Source organism: Marmota flaviventris, chromosome 19 (genome assembly GCF_047511675.1).
Source record: "Marmota flaviventris isolate mMarFla1 chromosome 19, mMarFla1.hap1, whole genome shotgun sequence".
In the NCBI taxonomy this organism is placed as follows: Eukaryota; Metazoa; Chordata; class Mammalia; order Rodentia; family Sciuridae; genus Marmota; species Marmota flaviventris.
In genome coordinates this window covers 36,330,294-36,354,127 of record NC_092516.1, presented here as the reverse complement: position 1 = coordinate 36,354,127, position 23,834 = coordinate 36,330,294, and the positions used below count along the sequence as shown (strand labels likewise).

Genomic DNA, 23,834 nt, shown 5'->3' with positions numbered 1-23,834 from the left:
TCTAGCTTACACCTTCTCTGGAGTCTTTTTCTAGGATTGTTAGTGTTCGTATGAGGACCCCGTGTACCAATGCCAAGGAGCTTTGAAAGTAACATTTTCGTAACTTGGTATAAATAATTACATTCAGAAAACCTGATAGTCCTAATTGCACCACCAAGACCAAGATGCCAGATTCCTTTTCCTTAAGATATTACTAAGGACTACCTTTAGCCTAATTATCCCCCAAGGGCCCACTTGGAATCAGAAAACTTAGAAGCAGAAGGGACTTAGGTCAATTGCACCTCCTACCGACTGGCTGAAGAAAGTACATCTGCAAATTGACAGGGGAAACTGGTATCAGCTAGCAAGAGGGAGCTTTAAGCTCAATGACTTCAGAAGTCTGGGGAAGAGGGTCTGTTCCCTACCATCCCCAGCTTTGTCTTATGCCTCCCTGGGACCTGACCCCTGTGGAACTCCTGTCCCACAGCCCCAGGGTCCTTCCCCAAGTCCTACAGCTCAAGGGAAACAATCTCTCCCAAGGGATATTGGGATAGTTAATTTTTTTTTTCTTTTAAGAGTTTATTTTTAAAGCAGTGTTAGGTTCGCAGCACAACTGAGAGGAAAGTACAGCGACACCCTGCACTTACTGCCCGTGCACAAGACCACAGCTTGGAATCTAGAGTCAAGGGTGCCTTCTTCTATAAGCTCCTTCAAAGACCACAGCCAATCTTCCATGTTAATTGTTCTGTTTCAACTAAGGCATGAACAGAACAAATTCAAAACTAGCTCAGATGAGATGCAGTTTGGTGTTCATGGCTCAACAAGAATTCTGGGTCCTACCTTTTCCAGCTGTTCAGACTTCTGAAATTCCTGCATTTGAATTATCTCCATGCAGGCTCTGCCCTGTATACCCCCACCGGCAAGCCTCATCTTCCTATAGACTTTGACATACAAGTTCTGGACATACAAAAACCAGACCCACAGTAGTAGCTATGGTATCAACTCAGAAACTTTATTTCCGGTTTTCAGATCCTTCCACATAGCTGGCATCTGGAAAACTTAGTTTCTTGAGAGCTGGATTATGCATTTAAGAGAATTGCCGCAGTCTGTCTGGGCACAAAATAACCGAGCCACCACCAAAGCCTTGTAGATTCAAACAGCAACTCTTTATTCCCGAACTCTCACCGGCACTCTACATGCACGTTCTGGGAAAAATACACTCCCTCTACCGGGCTCTGCGTACAAATTCTCTCAGAACCCCGCAAGAACTCAAGGGGAAATCAAGGAGTGGGTGCCTGAGGCAGCAGGATACGCCCTATTCCCAGCAGGATCCACCCTAAACCTGGAGCCACCCTAATCCAGCAGGATCCACCCTAAACCTGGAGCCACCCTAATCCCTGAGCAGGGTCACCTTTCAACCAAAAATGCCATGCGTCATTCCTACTTGGCTATGGCTCTCAGCAGAGAATATTAATTTTATATTGTCCATCATTTCTAGGTGTCTACAGCGGAAGGGTTTTTATGTTAGGCAGTCCAAAAAATGCCAGAAAAGAAGCCCTAACCTTACACATTTAATTTATAACTTTTGACTAGTTGGTTGAGAGAAAGCAGAAAATGTCCTGAAATTGTTAGCTTTCAGATTCAGGAGTTCTATCATACTTTGAACAACAGGACAAATGGTAGGTGGTTACTATATATGAACTTCTGGTGAATAAATTCATATGTCAGTTATAATACATATTACAAAGACAGATGGTGTAGCTTAATATAGTAAGTCTTGGATATATACTCTTTATATTATGTGTCTATAAATTCAAAATTGTTTCTACCAATGTAACTCAAAAATAAATACTCTGTAGGTAGCACACTCAGGCACATAACCCCATGAAGCTCTAGAATTGTTCGGACACTTTTGAGATTTGCTGTTTTAGTGATTTAACTTGTTTCCATATTATAATGCTTAATATCCCTAGTTAACATAGATGCCCATTATCATTATGCTTATCCTATAATATATATATATATATATATATATATATATATATATATATATATATATATATATATATATGCAGATATATATATATATATATGCAGATATATATATATATGCAGATATATATATCTCACTCTAAGGCCTCTCAGCCCTTCCTCTGTGTCCCTCCTGACTCAGCAGAGCCGCAGACCTGAGTTGCCTGGGTCCCTGCAGCTCCAGAGCTGCTCCACACCCACACAGCCCCTCCCCAGAGGGGCTGCTCTCGTGTCACCCTGTCACCCTATCACCCGTGCAGTTTCTCCCTGGTGTGGATCCTGTGGTGGCGGAGGAGGTTGGCCTTCTGGGAGAAGCTCTTGCCGCACTCCGGGCACTGGTAGGGCTTCTTGCCCAGGTGCGTGCGCTTGTGGATGATGAGGCAGGAGTTCTGCGAGAAGGCCTTGCCGCAGTCGCTGCAACTGTAGGGCTTCTCCCCGGTGTGTGTCCTCAGATGCAGGATGAGGTGCGACTTCTGGAAGAAGGCCTTGCCACACTCGCCGCAGCCGTAGGGCTTCTCCCCGGTGTGGATGCGATGGTGGATGATGAGGCAGGACTTGCGGGAGAAGGTCTTGCCGCACTCGCTGCAGCCGTAGGGCTTCTCCCCGGTGTGGGAGCGGTGGTGCTCCACCAGGCGGGACTTGTGCGAGAAGGTTTTCTCACAATCCGAGCATTTGTATGGCCTCTCCTCAGAATGCGCCATATGGGGCGCGAAGAGACCTCCTTTCCGGGACACCCTTGGGCCACGACGACGGCGATCTCCTCTCGGTTTCTCTTTGGTGTGCTGTTCCCCCTTGCAAAAGACAGCCCTCTCCTTGAAACCACTCCCTGAGCCACTGTCCCTGTGGGATCTCTCCCCTCGGTGCACCCGGTGATGGACGATGAGCTGCGCCCTGCGGGAGAAGGCTTTCCCGCACCTGGTGCATTCATGGGGCTTCTCACCGTGGGTCCCCTGATCTGCACCCACGGCTGCGTCCCGGCTTAAGGCTTTTCGACACTGGGTGCAAGCCCACGGACTCTCCGCAGGGTGCGGAGTCTCCAGCTTGGAGTAGAGAAACAAGTTCCCTTGACCATCGCACTCAAACCTCCTCCGTGCCAGGTACGCACTGGGACTGAACTCCACGCTTTGCTGAAGTCTCTTTCCACATGAGTCACACGTGTGGGGCTGCTGTCTTGAGGGGACCAGGGGTGAGTTCGGGGAGTGTTTTTTTCCAAGTTCAATACATTCATGGAGCCCTTTGGTGATTAACTTTTTCCCATCTGGGACGGCAACTTGCCCCAAACGTCTGTTTTGGTGTTCCTGTCGTCTGTCTGCTTGGGCGTCAACTTGCCAAAGTTCTAGGAAAGGCAAAACAAAAAACTTCTCATCTGTCCAGGTATCATAGTTATTGCAGCAACGTCTGGGATCATTTGGGCATTTCGAGGTCTCAGGTCAAATTTTGTGGTTTTAAGCCTAGTTGCCTAGACTAAAAAAAATAAATCTATAAACACTTTCTAGTCCCTTGGCTTTTGAAAAGAAAAAGCGAGATACTGTAAAATAGGTATGAAATGGCCACAATACTTTGCTCTGAATGAGTCTGACTTGGCAGATTGGCAAGAGGATGCAGACACAAGAGTGAGCAAGAGAGAAACACTGCAGGCTTGAGGTGCTGACTGACGGGTGCCACAGGGAAACAGGATCTGTAGCGTCCACCCATTTCCATGGTTAGAAACTGGCCTTGTGGGAGAGTGTTTCCAGCATGTCCTGAGGACATCACCAAATGAGGAGCTGAGATTTAGTCATGATGCGCTATGACAAGCCAATGCCCCCAGGCTTTAGCTTCCCCCAGGTGAGGGGGGCCCAAGGAGATAAGGGTACTAGGAAATATAAGGCAAGATGAAAGGCACACTAGGGTACCTGGGGAATGGAGAGAGGAGGTGTTTAAAGAAGGGCTTTAAGAATCTTCAGTGTCAGGTTCTTCATCCTGTGTTTAAACCCTTACAAGCTTGTTTTTTCTTTTACCTGTTTAAACCACAGACTCTACCTGCCGCTTCACCCCGGCACCAATGTGCACTGCAAAGATGTCACTCTTCTGTTCGGAGGTCGTGAAGTTTCAGAGCCCAGCTGCTGAATCCCTAAGAGGTAAAGATCATGGATTGCTGATGTCCCCATGAGAAGTTTCCAGGGTAGGGCACAACCAGGGGTGTTTTTAAAGCTTCCAAGAGGATTCCCGTGTGGATTCCAGATTAATAACAACTTCTCTGAACAAATCTTTGACAAAATTCCTTTCCTAAAAGAATGAGGGATTCCACAACTATCCACCACCAGCTTCCTATAGAAATAAGGACAAATAAAGGCTCTTGTCCCCAAAGGATAAGACTGAGGTGTCCAGGAAAAGCTGCAATTATAATTTCTTAGGTAGAATGGGGCCATGTCACACAGTTTTGAAGGAAGAGGAATGTAAGCATCATCTCAAAAAGGGTACCAGAGTAACTAGGCACATTAACAAAGAGTGGCATTAACTTCTAAGGTCAACTCAAACCAGAAATGGAATCAGAAAAGCCAACTAGTAATTAGACAGTGCAAGCTTATGATGTTTGAGAATGGTGTGAGAAGAAATAGAAAAGATGGAAGGAGATCATGTGGTGGGGGCAGGACTTAAAGGATCAAAAACAGAAAACCAGCAAACTAAGACTCAGAAACTCCTTGGTACCAAGTTATGAGCTAGAAGCAGAGTAGGAAAAGCCCCACTTCCCCCAAAGAAGTGTAAGGCATTAGAACAATAGCTCTGAATAGCCCTGTCACTTAATTTTCTATTGCAGAAACAGGTAATAAACATGAACATATGCCTCATACAGGTGAACACTGAGGGAGACGGTGGTGACAGAGTCATCAGTTTACCCTGAAGCACAGGAACGGCTTTCACCTGCTTGCAGGTATTAAGGACAGGGTGGGAACAAATACAGATGCAGCAAATAAGTTTTGAAGCATTTCACAGAAAGATTCACAGAAGCGTGGCACACGACAATAGTTATTTTAATACAGAGCCTACCTGAATCCCTAAACACATGAGAAAGTTTATTTTATAACCTCAGGGGAAAGCACAAGACTGAAGATTCCAGAGAAAGACTGAGCAAGCGAGTTTTCATGGCAGAATAAAAGGATGCACAAAAACAGAGGTGGTGTCTCTTTAAAATCTAGGGAAAGCAAAGGAGTCATGCAGTGGGGTGCAGGTAGCAGGGATCATTTGGGCATCTTGAGGTCTCAGGTCAAATGTCCACTGCTTGCAATGACCCAAGACTTGTAAGAACATTTACCTGGGAAAAGAAAACAAAGGCTCTGCTTTGTAACCGCCTGGAGCCCAACTCCCAGGGTCCCCCTGCAGGCTGTCTCCTCACCTGGAGATTTCCACCTGCGCATCTCCTCCTTCCCCGCCCATGGCTCTGTCCCCTGCTCCAGCCTGGAGATCACAGCTGGTTTGTTGACTTGACACCCTGCTTAAGAGACATAGTTACAGGATCTGTGCTGAGTTACGTGGAGCTACTCAGCAAGCAAACGGTTCGGGCCACCCACTAAACACTGACTTCTCAGCCAAAGAATAGACATTCCACTTGGGAGGTGACTTCAAATCACAGTCATCCCTTGGTGTCTAGCTGCAAGAAATTGGCTCAGGACATCCCCTTGAGATACCCAAATCCCTGATTTTCCAGTCCCTTATATAAAATGGCATAGCATTTACATATAACTTACATCCTATGTACTTTGAATCATTGCTAGGTGACTTATAATACCTAATGCCACATAAGTAGCTGTTGTATTATTTAGGGAATAATGACAAGCGGAAAAGTCTGTACCCCTTCAACATCCATGGTTGCTTGACTCTGCAGATACAGCAGGCTGACTGGACACACAGTAAGGTCAAGACACTCTACCAAAGCCCAAGGCCAAGCACTCAGGGGGTTTACTGTTTCACATAACTGGGAAAGGAAAGGTGCTCAGACATAATGTGAAGACCAGGGAAAGCCTTCCTCACCCACAGAGACCAGGTGGCTGTAGGTCTCCAGCATCACCTCCCGGTACAGGATCCTCTGCGCAGGGTCCAACCACTGCCACTCCTTCCGTGTGAAGCCCACAGCCACATCCCCAAACGACAGTGACCCCTGGAACAGCATGTGCCCGGTTAACATGGAGTGGTCAGCACTGAGTATAGGCTGCAAAGGCGAGGGAGGTTGATCTCACTTGGTCACAGGCCAAGTTTCCCCAGGTTACCTTATCTAGGAGGCTTAGCACACCCCTCACCTTGAACTACCCTTTGTGGGGGAGAGAAAAGATCATTTAAAAAGTTCTCACTATGGGCTGGGCGTGGTGGCACATGCCTGTAATCCCAAAGGCTCAGGAGGCTGAGGCAGGAGGATCGCAAATTCAAAACCAGCCTCAGCAAAAACGAAGTGCTAAGCAACTCGGTGAGACCCTGTCTCTAAATAAAATGCAAAATAGGGCTGGGGGTGTGGCTCAATGGTTGGGTGCCCCTGAGTCAACCCCAGTATCACCCCCCCAAAAAAGGGTCTCCATTCCCTCCTCCAGTGGTCCTGATAAGCTATGGTGTTCCACTGGAGTTTGGCGCTGAGAGGTGGAACACAGCACTGCCGTGATCTAAAGGTGCCCAGAGTGTGCTGGGATGAGATGAACCACAAAGACAGCAGCAGAGAAGATTACAATGAAAAATATGCTTTCATTATTTCTGAGCCAGCAATGAAATTTGATGAACTGATATCAGATTCAGCTGCACAAGAAATCACATCTGAGTAGTCATGAAAGTCAAAGGGGCTCTGGTATCTGAAGGATATTCCTGTCGAGAGGACTGGCACCAGCAAAGGGGTCACAGGAAAGTCTGGCAGGGACCACAAAGAGTTGATGACAGAGAGTGTGTGTGTGCTGCACAAGCTATTCGCAGGACAAATTAAGGTCTCCCCCACCTTGAGGCAATGGAGACTCCTATTTAAGGAGAGGAACCACAAAAAAAAAAAAATTGGAACAAAATAAAGAGGCACTGGGAAGAAGAATGAGGAAATAAATGAGAGCACAATTCTAATCATCAATATATATAATGAGAGGTAAAAATTAAAGCTGCAGCAAGAGGAAACAGAAGAAGGACCCACAGATGCTGAATGGGACTCACCACCCCCCCCCATCACCATGAATAAAAACCTGAATTTAAAATTTTTAATTTTTACTAATTAGAAGAAAGGGTAAGAGGATAGATTTGTGGAATGGAAATAAGGGTTTAAGTCACAAAAGGCAAAGATCAAAAAGGAAAAGGTCTGTAGTGAGGATTTTTAAAATGATCTTTTCTCTCCCCCACAAAGGGTAGTACAAGGTGAAAGGTGTGCTAAGCCTCCTAGAAAACACGACCAGTGTAACTCCACATCGTGGACAACTACAAGAATGGGAAGTCATACTCCATGTATGTATAAGATGTCAAAATACACTCTGTTGTCATGTATATCTAAAAAGAACAAATTTAAGCTGGGTATGGTGGTGCACACCTGTAATCCACATGACTCAGGAGGCTGAGACAGGAGGATCACAAGTTTAAAGCTAGCCTCAGCAATGGCAAGGTACTTAGCAACTCAGTGAGACCATATCTCTAAATAAAATACAAAAATAGGGCTGGGGATATGTCTCAATAATTGAGTGCCCCTGAGTTCAATCCCTGGTACCAATAAATAAATAAAAAGAAAAGGAACAAATTTGATCAGGTGCAATGGTACACACCTGTAATCCCAGTGCTAAGGAGGCTGAGGCAGGAGAATCAAGAGTTCAAAGCCACCCTCAGCAAAAGAGAGGTGCTCAGCAACTCAGTGAGACCCTGTCTCTAAATAAAATACAAAATAGGGCTGGGATGTGGCTCAGTGGTCAAGTGCCTCTGACTTCAGTCCCCAGTCCCCAAAAATAAAAAGAACAAATTTTGAAAAGGAAAAGGTGGGCAATTTTACCTATATTTTCATTCATACAGATGCCACTTTCATGAAAATTAAAAGCAAAAAGCCCAGATAAATTTTCAAGAGCGTAACTGACCCTGCTGTGAACTCCTGGACAGCAATAAGAAACAAACAGAGCACTCCATGGACAGCAACCTGGAGGATGGGACAGCCATTCACAGGAGCGAGAAGAAAGTAAACTGAAATGGGCTCATAGGAACTAATCAGAAAAAATGAAAATTGAAACATAAACACCAACAGCTGGGGTTGTGCTCAGTGGCAGGGTGCTCACCTAGCACGTGCGAGGTCCTTGGTTCGATTCTCAGCACCATGTAAAAAATAAATAAATAAATAAGATAAAGGTATTGTGTCCAACTAAACTAAACAATTTTTTTAAGTTAAAAAAAAAAAACAACACCAAAACCTCTATGCACAGCCATCTCATCAGTGAACGCTTGCTTAAACGTGTCACAAAGGTTTCAAGGCGTTTCACATTGAAAGACCAGGATGCAGAGAAAAAAGAAGCAGGTGGGAGCGTGGAGTGGCACTGGGCCATCTCTGCTTCTGTGCAAATCCACCAGCAAACAGGACACTCGTTGCCCAGAGCAGACTGAACAAAAAGATGACAGTGGCGTCATTGTTTATGACAACAAAAAGATAAAGACAGTCACCCTGTCTATAGGGGCTGGGATGAATGGACCCGATCTTTACCATTTCTACAGATGGCTTATAGATATGTACAAATGCAATTAAAATATTAAAAACATGGGCAGGAAAATATCAAATTCGCAGATGTGTCTCTGGGAAAGAAGGAGAATGTGGAAAGGAAAAGAAAACATGGTGTATGTCCATTGAGGGGACTAGTGTGGGCTAAGTGTACAGCTCCTGAGGCAGCATGCTAGGGTTTGAATCCCAGCCCTGGCACATGCCAGCTTTGTGACCTTATGCAAATTACATTCCCTCTCTGAGCCTTAATTTCTTAATTTGCAAAATGGGAACCCTGGGAGTATTCTACCTCTTAGAATGCTACTGAGTCAAAACACACAAAATACTTATTGCGGAGGTCTTCCGTGGTATTATTCATGTTGTCAAAAGATCTGAAAGCAACATGACAAAATGTTAACATTTACTTAACATTTATTCATTGTGAGTAACAGGAATAACGTCTCTTGGTTTTTTTGTTTGTTTGTTTGTTTGTTTTGTTTTAAGTGCTGGGGATTGAACCCTAGGGCCTCACCCATCATATAGGAGGTAAGTGCTCTACCACTGAGCCATACCCTCAGCCTGGGTCTCTTCATATATTAACCTTACATTTTTTTCTTAATTTTTCAAGATTAAAAAATATCTCTGCTCAACCACTGCTTTAGCTTCCCTCCCTGCAAAAAATGCTTAAAAACAGCAAACCTATTTTTAAAAAACAGAATACTAAAGGAGCCCTCCTCCAGTACACAAAAGACCACAGGAAGTTTCAGGAACTATCCTGTCCCTGTATTTGGGACAGGATAGACAAATCCGACAAAGAGTAACTGCAGAAACAGACCAAGAGCTCTGTGGGAATTTAACAAGTGACAGAGAATTCATTTAAATTTTAAATGTAAGTTAAAAATGCAGGTGCTTGGGGCTGGGGTTGTAGCTCAGTGGTAGAGCACTTGCCTAGCATGAGTGAGGCACTGGATTCAGTTCTCAACACAGCATATAAATAAAACTAAATTTTTTTTTTTAATTGCAGGTGTTCAGTCTTATGCTCCGGCCCTGGGCATCCAGGAAAAATCAAGTTAGGTGTCCAGTCTTGGCTAAAAGAAATCTAAGATTTAGAATGTCAATAGGGGCTATGGTTGTGGCTCAGCGGTAAAGTGCTTGCCTAGCATGTGAGAGGCCCTGGGTTCAATTCTCAGCACCACATAAAAACAAATAAACAAAATAAAGGTATTATGTCCAACTACAACTAAAAACTAAATATTTTTTAAAAAGATTTAGATGTCAAAAAGATGAAATGGCACAATTATATTGCTCAGGGGATTCTGATATTGTCACATGACGAATGGGACTTTACACTGATAACACCTATGAAGAAGAGTGAGTTTGAGGCTTTCCTCATGATGGCAAGTGGGAGGATGTTGGCAAGAGAGAGCTGAGGAGCCCCCTGAACATGTGCTGCTCCTGTGCAGAGATGAAGGATGTGCAGGCTTATGTAGGCAAATGGGGGGGCCTGAGGTATCCCCCATAGTGGGCCAAGCAGGAGCAGAAAGAGATGAGGGGAGAGTGACCCAGAAAGGAGAGTGGAGCCCAGACCACACAGAAAGCCACCATGGTCTTGTGACAATGCCCTGATCTCTAGAAAACTTACAACCAAGGGTGAACTGCTGAAGCCGGTGACCTTAGAAATAATACTCACTTATCACACACTAAACCTGTACTGCCTGACAGAAATATCACAAGTTGAAAATTTTCTAGTAGTCATTTGCCTAAAAAGTAACAAGAAATGGGTGAAACTGTTATTTAACTCAATATGTCCAAGATATAATCATGTATTACACAATCATTTAAAAGTCACTGAGACATTTTTCATTGTTTTTCACACACATCTTCAAAAGTCTAGTGTGTATTTTACACCTATAGCACGTCCCAATTAAGCCACCATTAAATGGTTAAGATAAAATACAATACTGTCAAATTGATGCTGCTGTGTTTAACAGAAAAATATTTTCCTCTTGTCTATTTTTAAAATTTAAATGTAAGTTAAAAATGCAGTTGCTCAGTAGTCCCTCATGGCTAGTGGCCACCAGGCAGGACAGTATGGTCTGGACTAGTGGATACTATTGAATTCCTTTGCTGGACACATGGTACCCGTAGATGAAACTACTGAGGGCCCAGTTCTACAGTCTGTCTGCATTCAGACTCCATCCCCACCACCTAAAAGACACCAGACTTCAGGCAACTTGTTTAACTATTTCCGGCCTCAGTCTGCTCATCTGTAAGATGGGAAGAGGGGCTACATGAAGTATCTCTCTCATACATTTATTCATGAAATTATATGAAAATAGTAGAATGGAACATATGTGCTCAACTGACAGTTTTATAACTTTTTTAAAATTTTGAGATGGGGTCTGACTATGTTGCCCAGGATGGCCCCAAATTCCTGGGCTCAGGGGATCTTCCCGCCTCAGCCTCCCAAGTATCTGGGATGAGAGGTGGGCCACTCATACATAGGATAAGTTTTATAGATTTTATTGTTACCACCTTCACTATAGATTCTCTCAACAGGAGACACTCCCAGTGAGACTTGGTTTCCCACAAACATTAGCTTCCAAGACACACAGCCCACGCCACCCCCCAGGCTTCCCATACAGCTGGAGTTGGCTCTCTCCTAGGAAGATCTGCAGCCCTACTTCCCTGTTCTCAATGCTTCTGGCTTCAAACAGCCCCAAGCTTCGGCACAGACACAGAAACCAAGACCCTGGGAAGGCTTTACTCCCTGGAGTGGATGGCTGCATCCTTTGTTCTTGGGACTTTGTCTTTCTCAGGGGCTCGCCTTATCCTCCCCACCCCATGCAGGAGACTTAGCCCTTCTCTGTGGCAGCTTGTCTACAGGAGGTGGGGACACTGTGGCCACAGTGTCTGGCTGCATGGATGAAGTCAGTATGGGAGCAGAAAATCAAAGAAGCAAGGCCAAGGAACAAGAAAACCTCCTGACAGTATGTGGGTTCCTGAAGCAGTGGTTTGTGGGCCCCTGCTACAGACCCTCTGCAGCTCAGGGGCTGCCTGTGGATTCAGGTGTGTTCTAGGTGGGCTCCAGCTCCTGCAACTTCAAGGACTCTGACTGGTACTTTTCACATTCATGAACTCCTAGAGGCCTTTGAAGAAGATACACGTCTGAGGACGCTGACAAACTGCTAAACAATATCACTATCGTCAGGAGACCCTAACAACCAAGAGGAAAAGGACTCAGAGGAGGCCAAGGACAGATGATGAGGACTGAGTCCCGAGGAGAGAGAGGAGGCCTCCTCCTCAGACTCAAGGAATAAAAGCTAGATCTCATATTGTCCTCCTTCCACGTCTCTGTCACGTCTCTGTCCAAGACTGGAACTTTGAGCCATTCCCTCTCCATCTGTCAAAAGTTATTATGGAAAATAATTTGAAGAACAGATGATTTCTGCGCCCATTCCTCTAGCTAATGGGGTGTCTGTCCAGGTCAGCATGAGCTGAATGAGGCTGCTTCTGTGGACCCACGTGTTCAGATTCCCTGAACAGCTGTGATCGCAAATGTCTGCCTCAGCACACACACAGCTCTGCCGTCATGTTCATTTCAAGGTTGTGACTTAGGAAACTTTCTGATACATCTCACATATGCAGATCCATCAGATACATCAAAATAAATGCCTAAACTTTATTTCCCCTGAGAAGATGACATGCTTATCCCAAACAGACAACACGAATCCTGTATTGAACGAAGTCAGCCTTTTTAATGTTACAGAAATGTCTATGTACATTGACAGGACGCCATGTAACTCTGGCAACCTCTGCAGTGTATCTCCCCTGCTCTCCCCAGGGCCTTGAGCGGTCATTCGCTTCCTATTCTTACAGATCCTGGCTTCTGCTGCGTTATTTTTTGATTGGGTGCGTTCTTCAAGATCCTGAAATCCCTGGTGAAATGAAGCCCAGTCCCAAGAAATGCCACACTCACCTGGGACATGATCCTTCCCTGAAGTCCTAGGCAAGCAGACACCTGTGGGGCAGACATTGGGGTGGGGAGAAGATGACATGAGGAGCCAGGTTGGCCTCGGGGCCTCCACTTACCTGTGTGTTCACCCCAGGCTTCTGTGAAGCAGCCCCATACTCACAGCAAAACCCTTGCCTTAGAAAAGGAACCAATCTTGTAAAGCTTAGTTTTGCTTTATTTTGCAGTACTGGGGATTGAACCAGGGATTGCTCTACCACTGAGCTATACCCCAACTCTTTTTATTATTTATTCTGAGACAGGGTCTTGCTTAAATCACTCAGGCTAGCCTCAAACTAGCAATGCTCCTGCCTCAGCCTTCAGAGTCATTGGGATTACAGGTATGCACCACCACACCCGGCAAGGCTTAGTTTTTCAATGAATATATATATACATTTGTGTCTCAGTAATTGATGTGCAATTTACTATAACCCTCTACTCCCCAGAAATTCTCTTAACAGAAATTTTTCTGAAGGACCACTCAGGAGTTTAGGCAAAGATTTAGCTGCTGAGATTACAATTTGGTAAAACTCCGAAGAAAATAACATCCAAATATAGAAGACTTGCTAAATATACTACATTTATTATATACCTAATAAAAACAAAATCACAAAAAAAAAAAACTATCAGTAACATGCTGATAACTGAAAAATGAGGTTGAAAACTATTTGAACCAGAAATCACACACAGGATTCAATCTCTGAAATGACCTTAGATAAAAGATAAAATGGTAGTAGTCATTAGCTTTGGGGAATAGATGATTTTTTTTGTTTGTTTTTGTACTAGGGATTGAACCCAGGGGTGCTTAACCACTGAGCCCTTTTAATTATGAGACAAGGTCTTGCTAAGTTGCTTAGGGCCCTGCTAAATTGCAGAGGCTGGTGGTGAATTTGTGATTCTCCCGGCTCCCAGCCTCCTGATTCTGGGGGATTATGGGCATTTACTACAACATTTGGCTAGATAATGATCACTTTAACATTTGTTTCTTTGTACTTAGGTGACTTTTCTAAGCTTTTCTACGACAAATAGGCATTTCAGATATGATGTTTTTTAAAAGATTGTGTTTTGTTTTGCAGTACTGGGGATCAAACCCAGAAACACCACCACCCCCCATGCTAAGGAGGCCTCTGCACACTTCCAGCCCCCTGGTGTTATTTTCTAAATATCTGTAGGCTATTAATCTTCTAATCCAAAGCTTCTATCATCAGTTCTGCCCTCAGAGTTGAGGAAATCCACAGGAAAATATAAAAATGGGCTTCTGGAGGCAGAGTTCATTAAAGGGAGCTTATGAACTGCACCACTCAATCCCTGCTAAATTTGGTTTGTTTGCCCTGGTCCGGCTCTGACACCTACAATTCACTTGGGGTGAATTTTACTGGCCCCTGCATCCTCCCGCTTGTCTCCTTGTTTCCCAGAAATCAGGAGCATAAAGGCTGGGGAACAAATGCACCTTTGTTGGAAGCACTGGCCTGACTTCCCCCATCACTCCCCTGAGCAAACTTGGCCTTGGTCTTAGAAGTGTCTCTCCAGAGTCAGCAAGCTCACCTGGGGGCTCAGTTCCTGAGTTGATCCAGGAATTCAGGAGAAACACTAAAACCCTGCAGAATTATGGTAACTCTATAAATAATCCTGAAAGTATTTTTCAAAAATTAGAGACTATCTACCATCTTGAAAATAGAGATTGGTTAATAATTATGATACAGTTAAAGCATGCCATGTTATGAATCAATTTAAAATATTATAGAAAATGAATTTAACATGGAAAGATCTTCCAGCAATACTAGTAAGGTGAAAAAAGCAGGATCTATGAGTGTGATCCACAGAGGGTAACAGGAGGTGGGTGGAATTTTCCCAGATGCTTTGGAATTTTAGCTAAATCCTAAACACCCCAAATTCTGGGGAGCTGCTAGATATACCCTAACAAATTCCTACCTTTAGGAGAGGGACATAACAAAAGAAGTGTCCACCCCTCCCAAGCTCAGAATGGGAGCTCCAAGAGAAGCAGGCAAGGAGTCCCTGACGGTGCCTGAGAGAAAGGCACACTGTGGGTCACTAGAGGGCTCTTGTGCAAGCCTGGGGCCTGGGTAAACCCGAGATCAGAAACCAGCTTCAGAGGTGAAGGATTCAGAAGCCAGAAGCCGGCCACGGCCACTGGCAGCAACCTGGTGAGTAGTTAGTGGGTGGTGGAAGGGGGTCACCTGCACTCCCAACATTTGCTAAAATAGGAATGTCAGGGTCTCCTGGGCACCAAGAGGACCCAGGGAAACTGAGTGGGCTTGAGATTTATAGCACAGAAGCCAGAGTGAGGACAGCCACCCAGAGGGGTGGGAAACACTGAGGCAGGAGCTTCAGGGCAGTGCACAGAACTCTGAGAGCACCCCAAAAAGTACCACCAGCTGGCCTCCTGCCAACACCCTGATCTTGAACTTCAACCTCCACAACCGTGACACAACATGTTTCTGTTGGTTTATCAACCCAGTTTATGGTACTTTCTTATCACTACCCTAGAAAACTGATACAGAAAGGCAGACCCAACTGATGTGGGTCAAAACCAGTAGCCTGTCCTGTTTCCTGTTTGTATATATCAACTTCAACACATTAAACATAAAAGAAAAAGTCTGATGAAAATGCTCACTATGGTTATCTTTTTTTGAATATTTATTTTTTAGTTTTAGGTGGACACAATATCTTTATTTTATTTTTATGTGGCGCTGAGGATCGAACCCAGTGCCTCATGCATGCTAGGTGAGCACTGTACCACTGAGCCACAACCCCAGCCCCTATCTTTGCATGGTGAGATTTTCTTTTTCTTAAGCAGTGGCATTTTCTAATTTTTTAAACAATAAGCACATGCTCATTGTTTAATATTTAAATATTTCATATCATACATTCATCATATTACTGCATTTTCTTCCCATGAGCCTACCACAGCCCTTCCCCAGGAGGAAAGGAACATACAAGAAGGGATGAAGGGGAAAGTTTTATCAATGAGTAGCGGGAATATGGAAGCAGCCCCTGCATGGCCACAGGAGCCCTGGTCACCAGGGCTGGCTCAACTACTAGAGAGCGCATGGGCTCTGAACATCTCTCCCACCCACTTCCTCTCGTCTTTAACATGAGAAGGAAAAACAAAAATATTCTCTGGTTAATAGCCAAGTGAGGTGGCACACTCCTGTAATCCCAGCGGCTAGGGAGGCTGAGGCAGGAGGATCACAAGGTCAAAGCCAGCCTCAGTAAAAGCATGGCACTAAGCAACTCAGCAATACCCTATTTTTAAATAAGAGACAAAATAGGGCTGGGGATGTGGCTCAGTGGTTGAGTGCCCCTGAGTTCAATCCCCAGTACCCACAAAAAAAAAACAACCAATATGCCATGACCACAGCTTAAGAGGGGGACATACATGGAGGTGACAGTAACATGGGCAGAACTGAAGTCTCACTACACAAAAGGAAGAAGTGAAGGTCACCTCATGGGAGTTTAAAGATGGCTGTGACTGGAGGTCTTCCTCCAAGTGTCAGGAGATCCCCCTGTTCACTCCACTAAATCCTTGAAGGCCCTTTGATGTGAGGGTGTCATCCCAATGACTCTGTCCCCAAGGATCAGGGTTGTTTCAGACACAGATAGATGCTGCCTTCCACTGACACCCTCCACCTGCAGCCCTGAGCTACACAGAGATGCCTCAGAATAGGGACCTTGCTTTTTTAAAAAATTTTTTATGTTGATGGACCTTTATTTTATTCATTTATTTATACGTGGTGCTCAGAATTGAACCCAGGGCCTCACACATGCCAGGCAAGTGCTCTACCAGCTACAACCCCAGCCCTGGGATCTTGCTTTTGAAAGAGGATTCCTGCTCTCCAGTCATCTTCTTTCCTGAGAATTATTTTGTCCCTAGGATGCAAGGGCACTCGGTTGCCAGAGCTCTGCTTGCTGGACGAGCACTCACCTTCAGGGGGAGGATCAGCTTCGGCCTCTGAACCTCTCTGGAGGAGAAGAAAGCTGGTCGGTGCAGGAAGGAGGGAGCCACCTCAGTTACAGAGTCTGGCCCTAAGCCTTGGCCAAGACACTAAAGGAAAGAAAACGACACAATGAGGCTCCTGTGAGAACATCAGCAGGGCCCTTTCCATCCCAGCTGCAGGCAGAAGGAGATGCCAGAAAGACTGGGCACACAGAGGAGTCTGAGCTCCTTTTCTGGTTTTGCAAATGGAGGGGCCACATAAGAGAGAAGGCAGGTGGCTCGAAGGAGCTAAAAGAGGGCCCTGCTGTCTTCCAGCAAGGAACTGGGGACCTGAGTCCTAAAACCCAACCCTGCCAACCACCTGAATGTACTGGGAGGCAGATTCTTCCCCAGAGCCTCTAGATAATAGCCCACCAACACCTTGCTTTTGGCCTTGTGGCACTGGGTGTAGAGCCCAGCCAGACGCACCTGAACTTCCCACCTGCAGAACTGTGGGCTCGCAGACAGGTATTGATCACTCCATCGGTGGAAATGTGTTCCACAGTAATAGACAACTAACACTTGCCTCGCCTCTACTGGGTGCTCACAAGAAAGCTTAGGGTTGAGAGAAAGACCAGACACACCCCTTGAGAGTGAGGGTCTGGGGGTAAGGCATGGCTGCCCAGGAAAGAACTTCAGGAAGCCATCCAGAATTTTCTGGGGAACAGAAGCTGGAAGCTGCTAGGGGAGGGCCATAAACCCTTATGATCCCAGAGCATGGTAAAGCCTACGGCATTTTGCTATGGCAGAGAGGCAGAAATGTGTTCTGGGCTCAAGCTTAGGGGTCTCCTACCACTAGAAGAGGAGGAGGATCCCTGAGACTCCAGGACCCACCTAAAACTGGGGTAACAAAGAGCACCTCTGCCCTTCCCCACCAGGTTGGGAGGCTCTGAGAAGTAAACAACAGCCATCAATAGCAGGATCCAGTCAAGAGGGGATGACTCCGCTTGAAGCACAAAGTGATGCTACAGAATTATGAGATAAGTGGTCCAATGCAGGTAACTATAGCAACAACAAACCTACCACCTACTCCAATGCTAACTGGATGGGGCTCAATCATCGTCCTGACTTCCCAGCTCCACATGCAACGACAGCCCAACAGAACTGGCCTATGTCCAGTCTCTTCTGTCCCACCCAACATCTAAGCAAGCCTTCAAGAGAAAAAGACGAGATGTGCAAAGAGTGAGAAAAAAACAATACCCTGTAGAGAGAGAGAGTAATGAACAGATGCTAACTCCATCTTACAGCTGTAAGCAGCGAGAGATATATATATAATGGAAGTGCATGGCAAAGGTCACATAAAACAACAAAAAAAAAGACCAGGGAAACTGACAAACCATCACAGCAAAGGATTTTTTTTAGTTATAGTTGAGCACAATACCTTTACTTTATTTGTTTATTTTTATGTGGTGCTAAGGATCGAACCCAGCGCCTCACACATGCTAGGCAAGTGCTCTACTGCTGAGCCACAACCCCAGCCCACAGCAAAGGATCTTAACACCCAGTTTTGGAAAATAAGATCTAGAATGAAAAAAAAAATAGGAAAAATAGCATACAGAAGACATTGATAACAATTTAGAAACCCAATCTATTGCATATAGACAGAAAAATGTACTCAATATTAGAGAATACACATTCTGTTAGACACATGTGGAATGTATGTGGAATATTTATAAAAACTAACAAGCTAAAAAAACAAGCCTCAACAAATATCAAAAGAAACTCAATATTACATAGATCTGATGCAGAGATCTATAAAATTAGAAAAAAAATGCAAAAAACTATTTAAATTGTTAAACATCAAGTGAAATGGATCCATTGTCAAAAATATACCCATTATGGGGCTGAGGCTGTGGCTCAGTGGTAGAGTGCTTGCTAGCATGTGTGAGGCACTGGTTTCCATTCTAGCACCACATAAAATTTTTTTTAAAAAAACGCATTCTGTCCATCTACAACTACAAAAAAAATTTTTTTAAATATACCCATTGAAAGAAACACCAGGTCCGCATTTTTTTAAATTTTATCAAATTCTACTTAAAATCTCTGTAATATGCATATGTAGTTCATTTGAGGTGTTTGTCAATTTTAGTAATTTACATTTTTCTAGACTATTGTCCCACTTACTTTTGAATTTATAGTATTAAATAATTAAAAGTAATCTCTTAAGGGCTGGAGATGTGGCTCAAGCGGTAGCGCACTCGCCTGGCATGCGTGCGGCCCGGGTTCCATCCTCAGCACCACATACAAAGATGTTGTGTCCACCGAAAACTAAAAAAAATAAATAAATATTAAAATTCTCTCTCTCTCTCTCTCTCTCTCTCTCTCTCTCTCTCCCTCTCCCTCTCTCTCTCTCTTTAAGAAAAAAATTAATCTCTTAAAATTAGAAAAAAATGTTTCTGAGATGGTCTTTTTCATATCCAGAAATGGTTTATTTTTGCCTTCCTTTGATCAACTGAGCCCCCAACTCCTCTAAATTATTAGTTTTAAATAGAAGCTAATTATTTTATGAATTTTAGCAAATCCTTTCCAAGAACTGACCTCTTTAAAAAAATTTTTTATTTGGACACAACGTTTTCACTTTAAATCTTGAGAATCACATCAAGAATCCCTGAATCCCTTCATCTAGATGTTCCAATATTAACATCTTACCACATTTGTATAGTGGGTGAATAAATTTTTTTCAGGGCTGATGGAGGAAGAAGATTCCACCATGAGGTGGCAGAGCACACATTAGATAAGTGAGGCTCTGCCACCTCACACTGAGCCCTTCCAGGTCTCTGGCATGGGGATAGGGTAAGGCTACTCCTGGGTATCTCTGAGTCACAGCCACTTGGGGTCTTGATAACCAGGTGGTTTTACATAACTACTGATAACAGATGTTGACTGCCATTGAGTTAAGATATCTCAGCCTCCTGAGAAGAAATGAATAATGAAGGGGTCACTACATGGACGCCATCTTGGACTCATTCACATAACAATTTACTTCATCCTTCTTTTCCTCTTTCCTCTATCTTTCAGATAGAGGAAATCTCTATCTGAAATAGGTAGAGGAAATCTAGATGTTAGGTAGAGGAAATCTCTATCTAACAATTAGCGATTTCCTCTAATTTCCTTTATCTATCTAACAATCTCTATCTTTCAGAACACTTGACATTTTTAAGAGTTACAAACCAGTTACCTTATAATGATATTGTTCTTTGATTTAGGTTTTTTATAAATGGAGAAGGGTGTAAGTAAATGTGAAATTCCACAAAATCAAGGATATTTTGTCACACACCACAGTATTGTAATAAGAAATCAGGAAAATCAGGAATCCAAAACCATGGTCAAGTCCACAGCCTTTATTTACATTATACTTGTCCCAGTAATATCCTTTCTGTATTTCATATACTTCACTGCTTTCTTTTTCATGCCTCTCCTAGAGTCCAGAACAATTTCCTCAATCTCTTTCAGAACACTGACATTTTTAAGAGTTATAAACCAGTTATTTTATAATTATATTGTTCTTCAATTTATATTTTTTTAAATGTTTCATCATGATTTGATTCAGGTAATATGTTGAAAGCATGAACTTTTTTTTTTTTTTTTTGTACCAGCTCTATTATTTCTTTGATTCTTTCTTTGAAAAATTCTGTTGGGTGTGGTGGTACATTCCTGTAATCCCAGTTGCTCCAGAGGTTGAAACAGGAGGATCACAAGTTTGAGACCTGCCTGGGCAACTTAGTGACACCCCATCTCGAAAATAAATAAAAAGGTCTGGAGATGTAGCTCAGTGGTAGAGCTCTTGCCTAGCACAGCGAGGTCCTATTCAATCCCTAATGTTATGGGGTACCAGAAAGAAGAGGGAAAAAATCGGCTTATGCTTTTTTCTTTTACTCTTTTGGGGTTTACTCTTTTTCTATGCAAGCCTCCTGAGTTGAGTGCCATTAATTTTCAGTCTATTTATTTAATTTAATTTTTTGCAATGCTGGGGATAGAACCAAGACCTTGTACATGCTAGGCAAGCACTACATCTCTGAGCTACATCCACAGCCTTTTTTCTTTTCTGGTTTTGTTTGTTTGTTTGTTTGCTTGTTTGTTTGTTTAATGTTGAGGGTCTTTGCTAAGTTGCTGAGGCTGTTCTGAACTTGTGATCTTCCTTCCTTGGTCTCTCAGTTAGCTGGGATTACAGAAGGGCATTACCATACCCGGTTTCTCTCAGTCTTTTTATTTAATGTATATCTTAGGACCATAAGAAGTTAAAAAGAAAAGTAATAAATTAAATTATTGGGAAAATTTTTAAAAAATTTTTTTAGTTGTAGTTGGACACAATACCTTTATTTTATTTACTTTTATGTGATGCTGAGGATTAAACCCAGGGTCTTGCATATGCTAGGTGAGTGCTGTACTACTGAACCACAACTCCAGCCCCAATTATTTGGAAATTTTATGAAAATTAATAAAATAATTGGTTTTAATTTAAAACTATGGGCTGAGGATGTGGTTCAGTGGTTAAGCACCCCCTGGTTCAATCCCTGGTATCAAAAAAAGTGTATGTTTTTTCATTCATTACTCTCCTATATTCATATATGAATGCATGACCAGTGTAACTCCACATCACATACAACCAGAAGAATGGGAAGTTATACTCCATGTATATACAATATGTCAGAATACATTCTACTGTCATGTGTAACTAAAAAGAATCAAAAAAATTAAAAACTAATAAAATGTACAAAGTTCAGACACAACCGATCAAAAGAAGAAGAAAACCACAAAAAAGAAACAATTTCATAAATAGTAATTTTTTAATTATAAGAAATTACCATAAAAATTTAGCACCATAGATTAAAATTAAGTCAGGCAATAGTCTAGAAAAATGAAAATTACTCAAATCAACTGATGAAGAATCAGGAAACCAGAATAAACTACTAAACATTAAATGAAATGGATTTATACTTACTCAAAACTACACCGAGAAACGTCAGAAGTTTTATCAAATTCTATTCAAGATTTTTACAAAGTGTATGAGCCAAAATGGATTTATGCCTAAAACACATGAAGAAATACTAAAATCAAATAAGAAAAAGACAACCAATATAGGCAAAAGGGTTCAACACACAAAATAATCCTATGTATTGTTTCTGGCTACATTCATACCTAGGATGTAAACAAAAACATAGAAGGATACATTGAAATTTTAGGACTGGTCATCTTTGAGTGAGTGGAAGAATGCCAAAATGCTCCAATAGTGTTTATAAGATTTTAATTCCTTAGAATATCTAAAGCAAATAGACACTTGCTCAATCTAGAATCATACATAGTTCCTCTTCTTTCCCCTCTCCCCGCCTCCACATCCCGCCCCAGCTCAAACCTGTTTGTCCTAAAAAAGCATCAAAGAAAGATTGATTCTCCTTCAACTCTGCATTACATCCCAACAGGTCATTGCTCACCTCTCTTCACCAAGTGACTTAAAATAATGGTCTCTGCTAAACCGCTAAGCTGGCTCCCACCTGCTTACTCCACCTACTTTGCAAAAGGAGGCAAGGTGCTCTTGTCCTGATCACAGTGGGTCCCATCTCCACCACCTTTATATATCTGAAACTTTTCTGCCTATCCAGTTCTCACTGCCTCAATCCTGCCCTTATCAGCTACACTTGTTGCAAGTATATGGTGACCCAAACCCAAATCCACCGGTGCCAAGACGCATGCACCGGCACCAGGATGGAGCCTAGGAAGACCACACCCCTCGACCGAGCCCGCAAGTCTCCTCCACCAGCTCCCGAGTCTCCAACCTTCTCTGCCACGCGAAGTCGGGCAAGACACCGGGTCCTGTACTTCTCATCCTTACAAATGCTGTTCAGCCTGGAATATCCTTTTGTCCCGTTTCACCGGCGCAGACCCTATTTTCAAGTCCCACCTGCGGTCACCCTTCTCAAGTCGGAACTGGTACCGCTGGGTATCCATTCGTCCAGTCTGGATAATTGGTTAAAGTGACCAACAGCTCCACAAGACTCAAGCTAAGGACGGAACCCACTTCTTTGCTCCCCTGCAATCGGACCCAGGGTCTCAGCAAATGTTTTTTGAATGAACCCAGAGCCCTGAAATAAAACCACTTCCCGAAAATTTCTTCATTTTCCTCATCTCTCTCTGCCTACTTCTGGCTATAGCGTGGGGTCAGCAGGAGTGAGAGAAGGTTAGAGAGGAAGGGGACATCCCCTACTGGGACAGGGGGCTTTCCTCCGTGAGTCCCCACTCCCCTAGAGACTCAGACACTGAACCCGGCAGGAGTGGAGTTCAGAGACCTGGGTGTGCAGACAAGCTCCAGGGCAAGGGTCGGAAGGAAATCCACTCTAGGGAAAGAAGGGTGACCTTTAGGCAGCTCACCGGAGTCCAAGTGGTCCGTGCACGCACCTCCAGGGGACGGTGGGCTCCGAGGAGGCGAGCTGCGGGAGGAGACAGAGTAAGTGAGAAAACAGACTTGCCTGTGACTGCCGGACCCACTACCTGTGGCGTCCCCTAGCCGAGTCGGACAGCACCCCGACACTTTGATGTCCGACTGAGTCGCAAGGGACCCACACTACCCCTGCCTGGTGCCCAACTGCCTCTGCAGCAAGTGGGTGCCGGCCACCCTGGTACTCCACACAGTCCCGGACCGAAGGCGCACCTTGGCGAGGTATGGGAGCACCCAGTCCCCGGAGCAGTAGATACAACTTAAGGTCCGGAAATGCGCACATCCGAGCCCGACCCGTCAAATATCATGTAAGAGCCCCCAACCACGAGGGGGAACTGGACTACAACTCCCAGAAGGCTCCGCGGCTGGGTGCTTCCGGGGGCCCCCCCACACCCCGGTGATGCACTTCCGGCCACGGTGCAGAGCGGCATGGACGGGCCAGACGTGGCACTGTGTCCTGACTGGAAGATGCTTCCGTGGCACCCGTGGACCCTAAGGCTGTAGGTGAACGCACCCCCTCCCATGTTCTCCTCTAGCCTGTCGTCCCTCTCGTGGCTCCCTCGTGGATCTGACCTCGGCCCTGCGCCATCTTGTGGAGTGAGCGATGGCTGCCCACCGAACTCCAAAGCCCGGCCAGGGACTAGTGCCAGGCCACGCACCCAAAGAATATTCGACCTCTCCTCAGTCCTCGTGACAACACCAAAATGGGTGTCCTGAG

At 44.2% G+C, this 23,834-nt stretch overlaps 2 protein-coding genes across 4 annotated transcripts; both read right to left on the bottom strand.

The window, feature by feature from the left end:
• Positions 1 to 2,258: 2,258 nt before the first annotated feature.
• On the bottom strand, positions 2,259 to 3,711 carry LOC139702892 (zinc finger protein 182-like). The gene is made up of 2 exons (XM_071605445.1): positions 3,570 to 3,711; positions 2,259 to 3,346 (listed from the first exon to the last, which is right to left on the bottom strand). The coding sequence occupies exons 1-2, from the start codon at positions 3,709 to 3,711 to the stop codon at positions 2,259 to 2,261; spliced, it is 1,230 nt and encodes a 409-aa protein (XP_071461546.1).
• On the bottom strand, positions 3,284 to 23,428 carry LOC114078693 (zinc finger protein 28 homolog). 3 transcript variants are annotated; one of them, XM_071605696.1, is made up of 8 exons: positions 23,330 to 23,428; positions 23,050 to 23,108; positions 16,633 to 16,752; positions 12,654 to 12,695; positions 6,022 to 6,148; positions 5,387 to 5,485; positions 4,033 to 4,123; positions 3,284 to 3,346 (listed from the first exon to the last, which is right to left on the bottom strand). In XM_071605696.1, the coding sequence occupies exons 1-7, from the start codon at positions 23,397 to 23,399 to the stop codon at positions 4,041 to 4,043; spliced, it is 600 nt and encodes a 199-aa protein (XP_071461797.1). In that variant the 5' UTR covers positions 23,400 to 23,428; the 3' UTR covers positions 3,284 to 3,346; positions 4,033 to 4,040. The 3 variants fall into 3 exon arrangements, with proteins under 3 accessions (XP_071461797.1, XP_071461796.1, XP_071461798.1); XM_071605695.1 differs by having other exon boundaries at positions 3,291 to 3,346; positions 4,011 to 4,123; XM_071605697.1 differs by having other exon boundaries at positions 3,291 to 3,346; positions 4,011 to 4,123; positions 5,387 to 5,482.
• Between the last annotated feature and the right edge of the window lie 406 nt (positions 23,429 to 23,834).

Bases quoted from the DNA above. Each gene is read 5' to 3' on its own strand.
- LOC139702892 (XM_071605445.1), bottom strand. From the start codon at position 3,711: ATGGAAATGGGTGGACGCTACAGATCCTGTTTCCCTGTGGCACCCGTC. The intron at 3,347-3,569 runs GTATTGTGGCCA...TGCCTTTCCTAG, and splicing joins TCAGACTCATTCAGAGCAAA to AACTTTGGCAAGTTGACGCC.
- LOC114078693 (XM_071605696.1), bottom strand. From the start codon at position 23,399: ATGTGCGCATTTCCGGACCTTAAGTTGTATCTACTGCTCCGGGGACTG. The intron at 23,109-23,329 runs GTGCGCCTTCGG...CTCCTCCCGCAG, and splicing joins TGCTCCCATACCTCGCCAAG to CTCGCCTCCTCGGAGCCCAC. The intron at 5,486-6,021 runs GTGAGGAAGGCT...ATGTCTCTTAAG, and splicing joins CAGCCACCTGGTCTCTGTGG to CAGGGTGTCAAGTCAACAAA.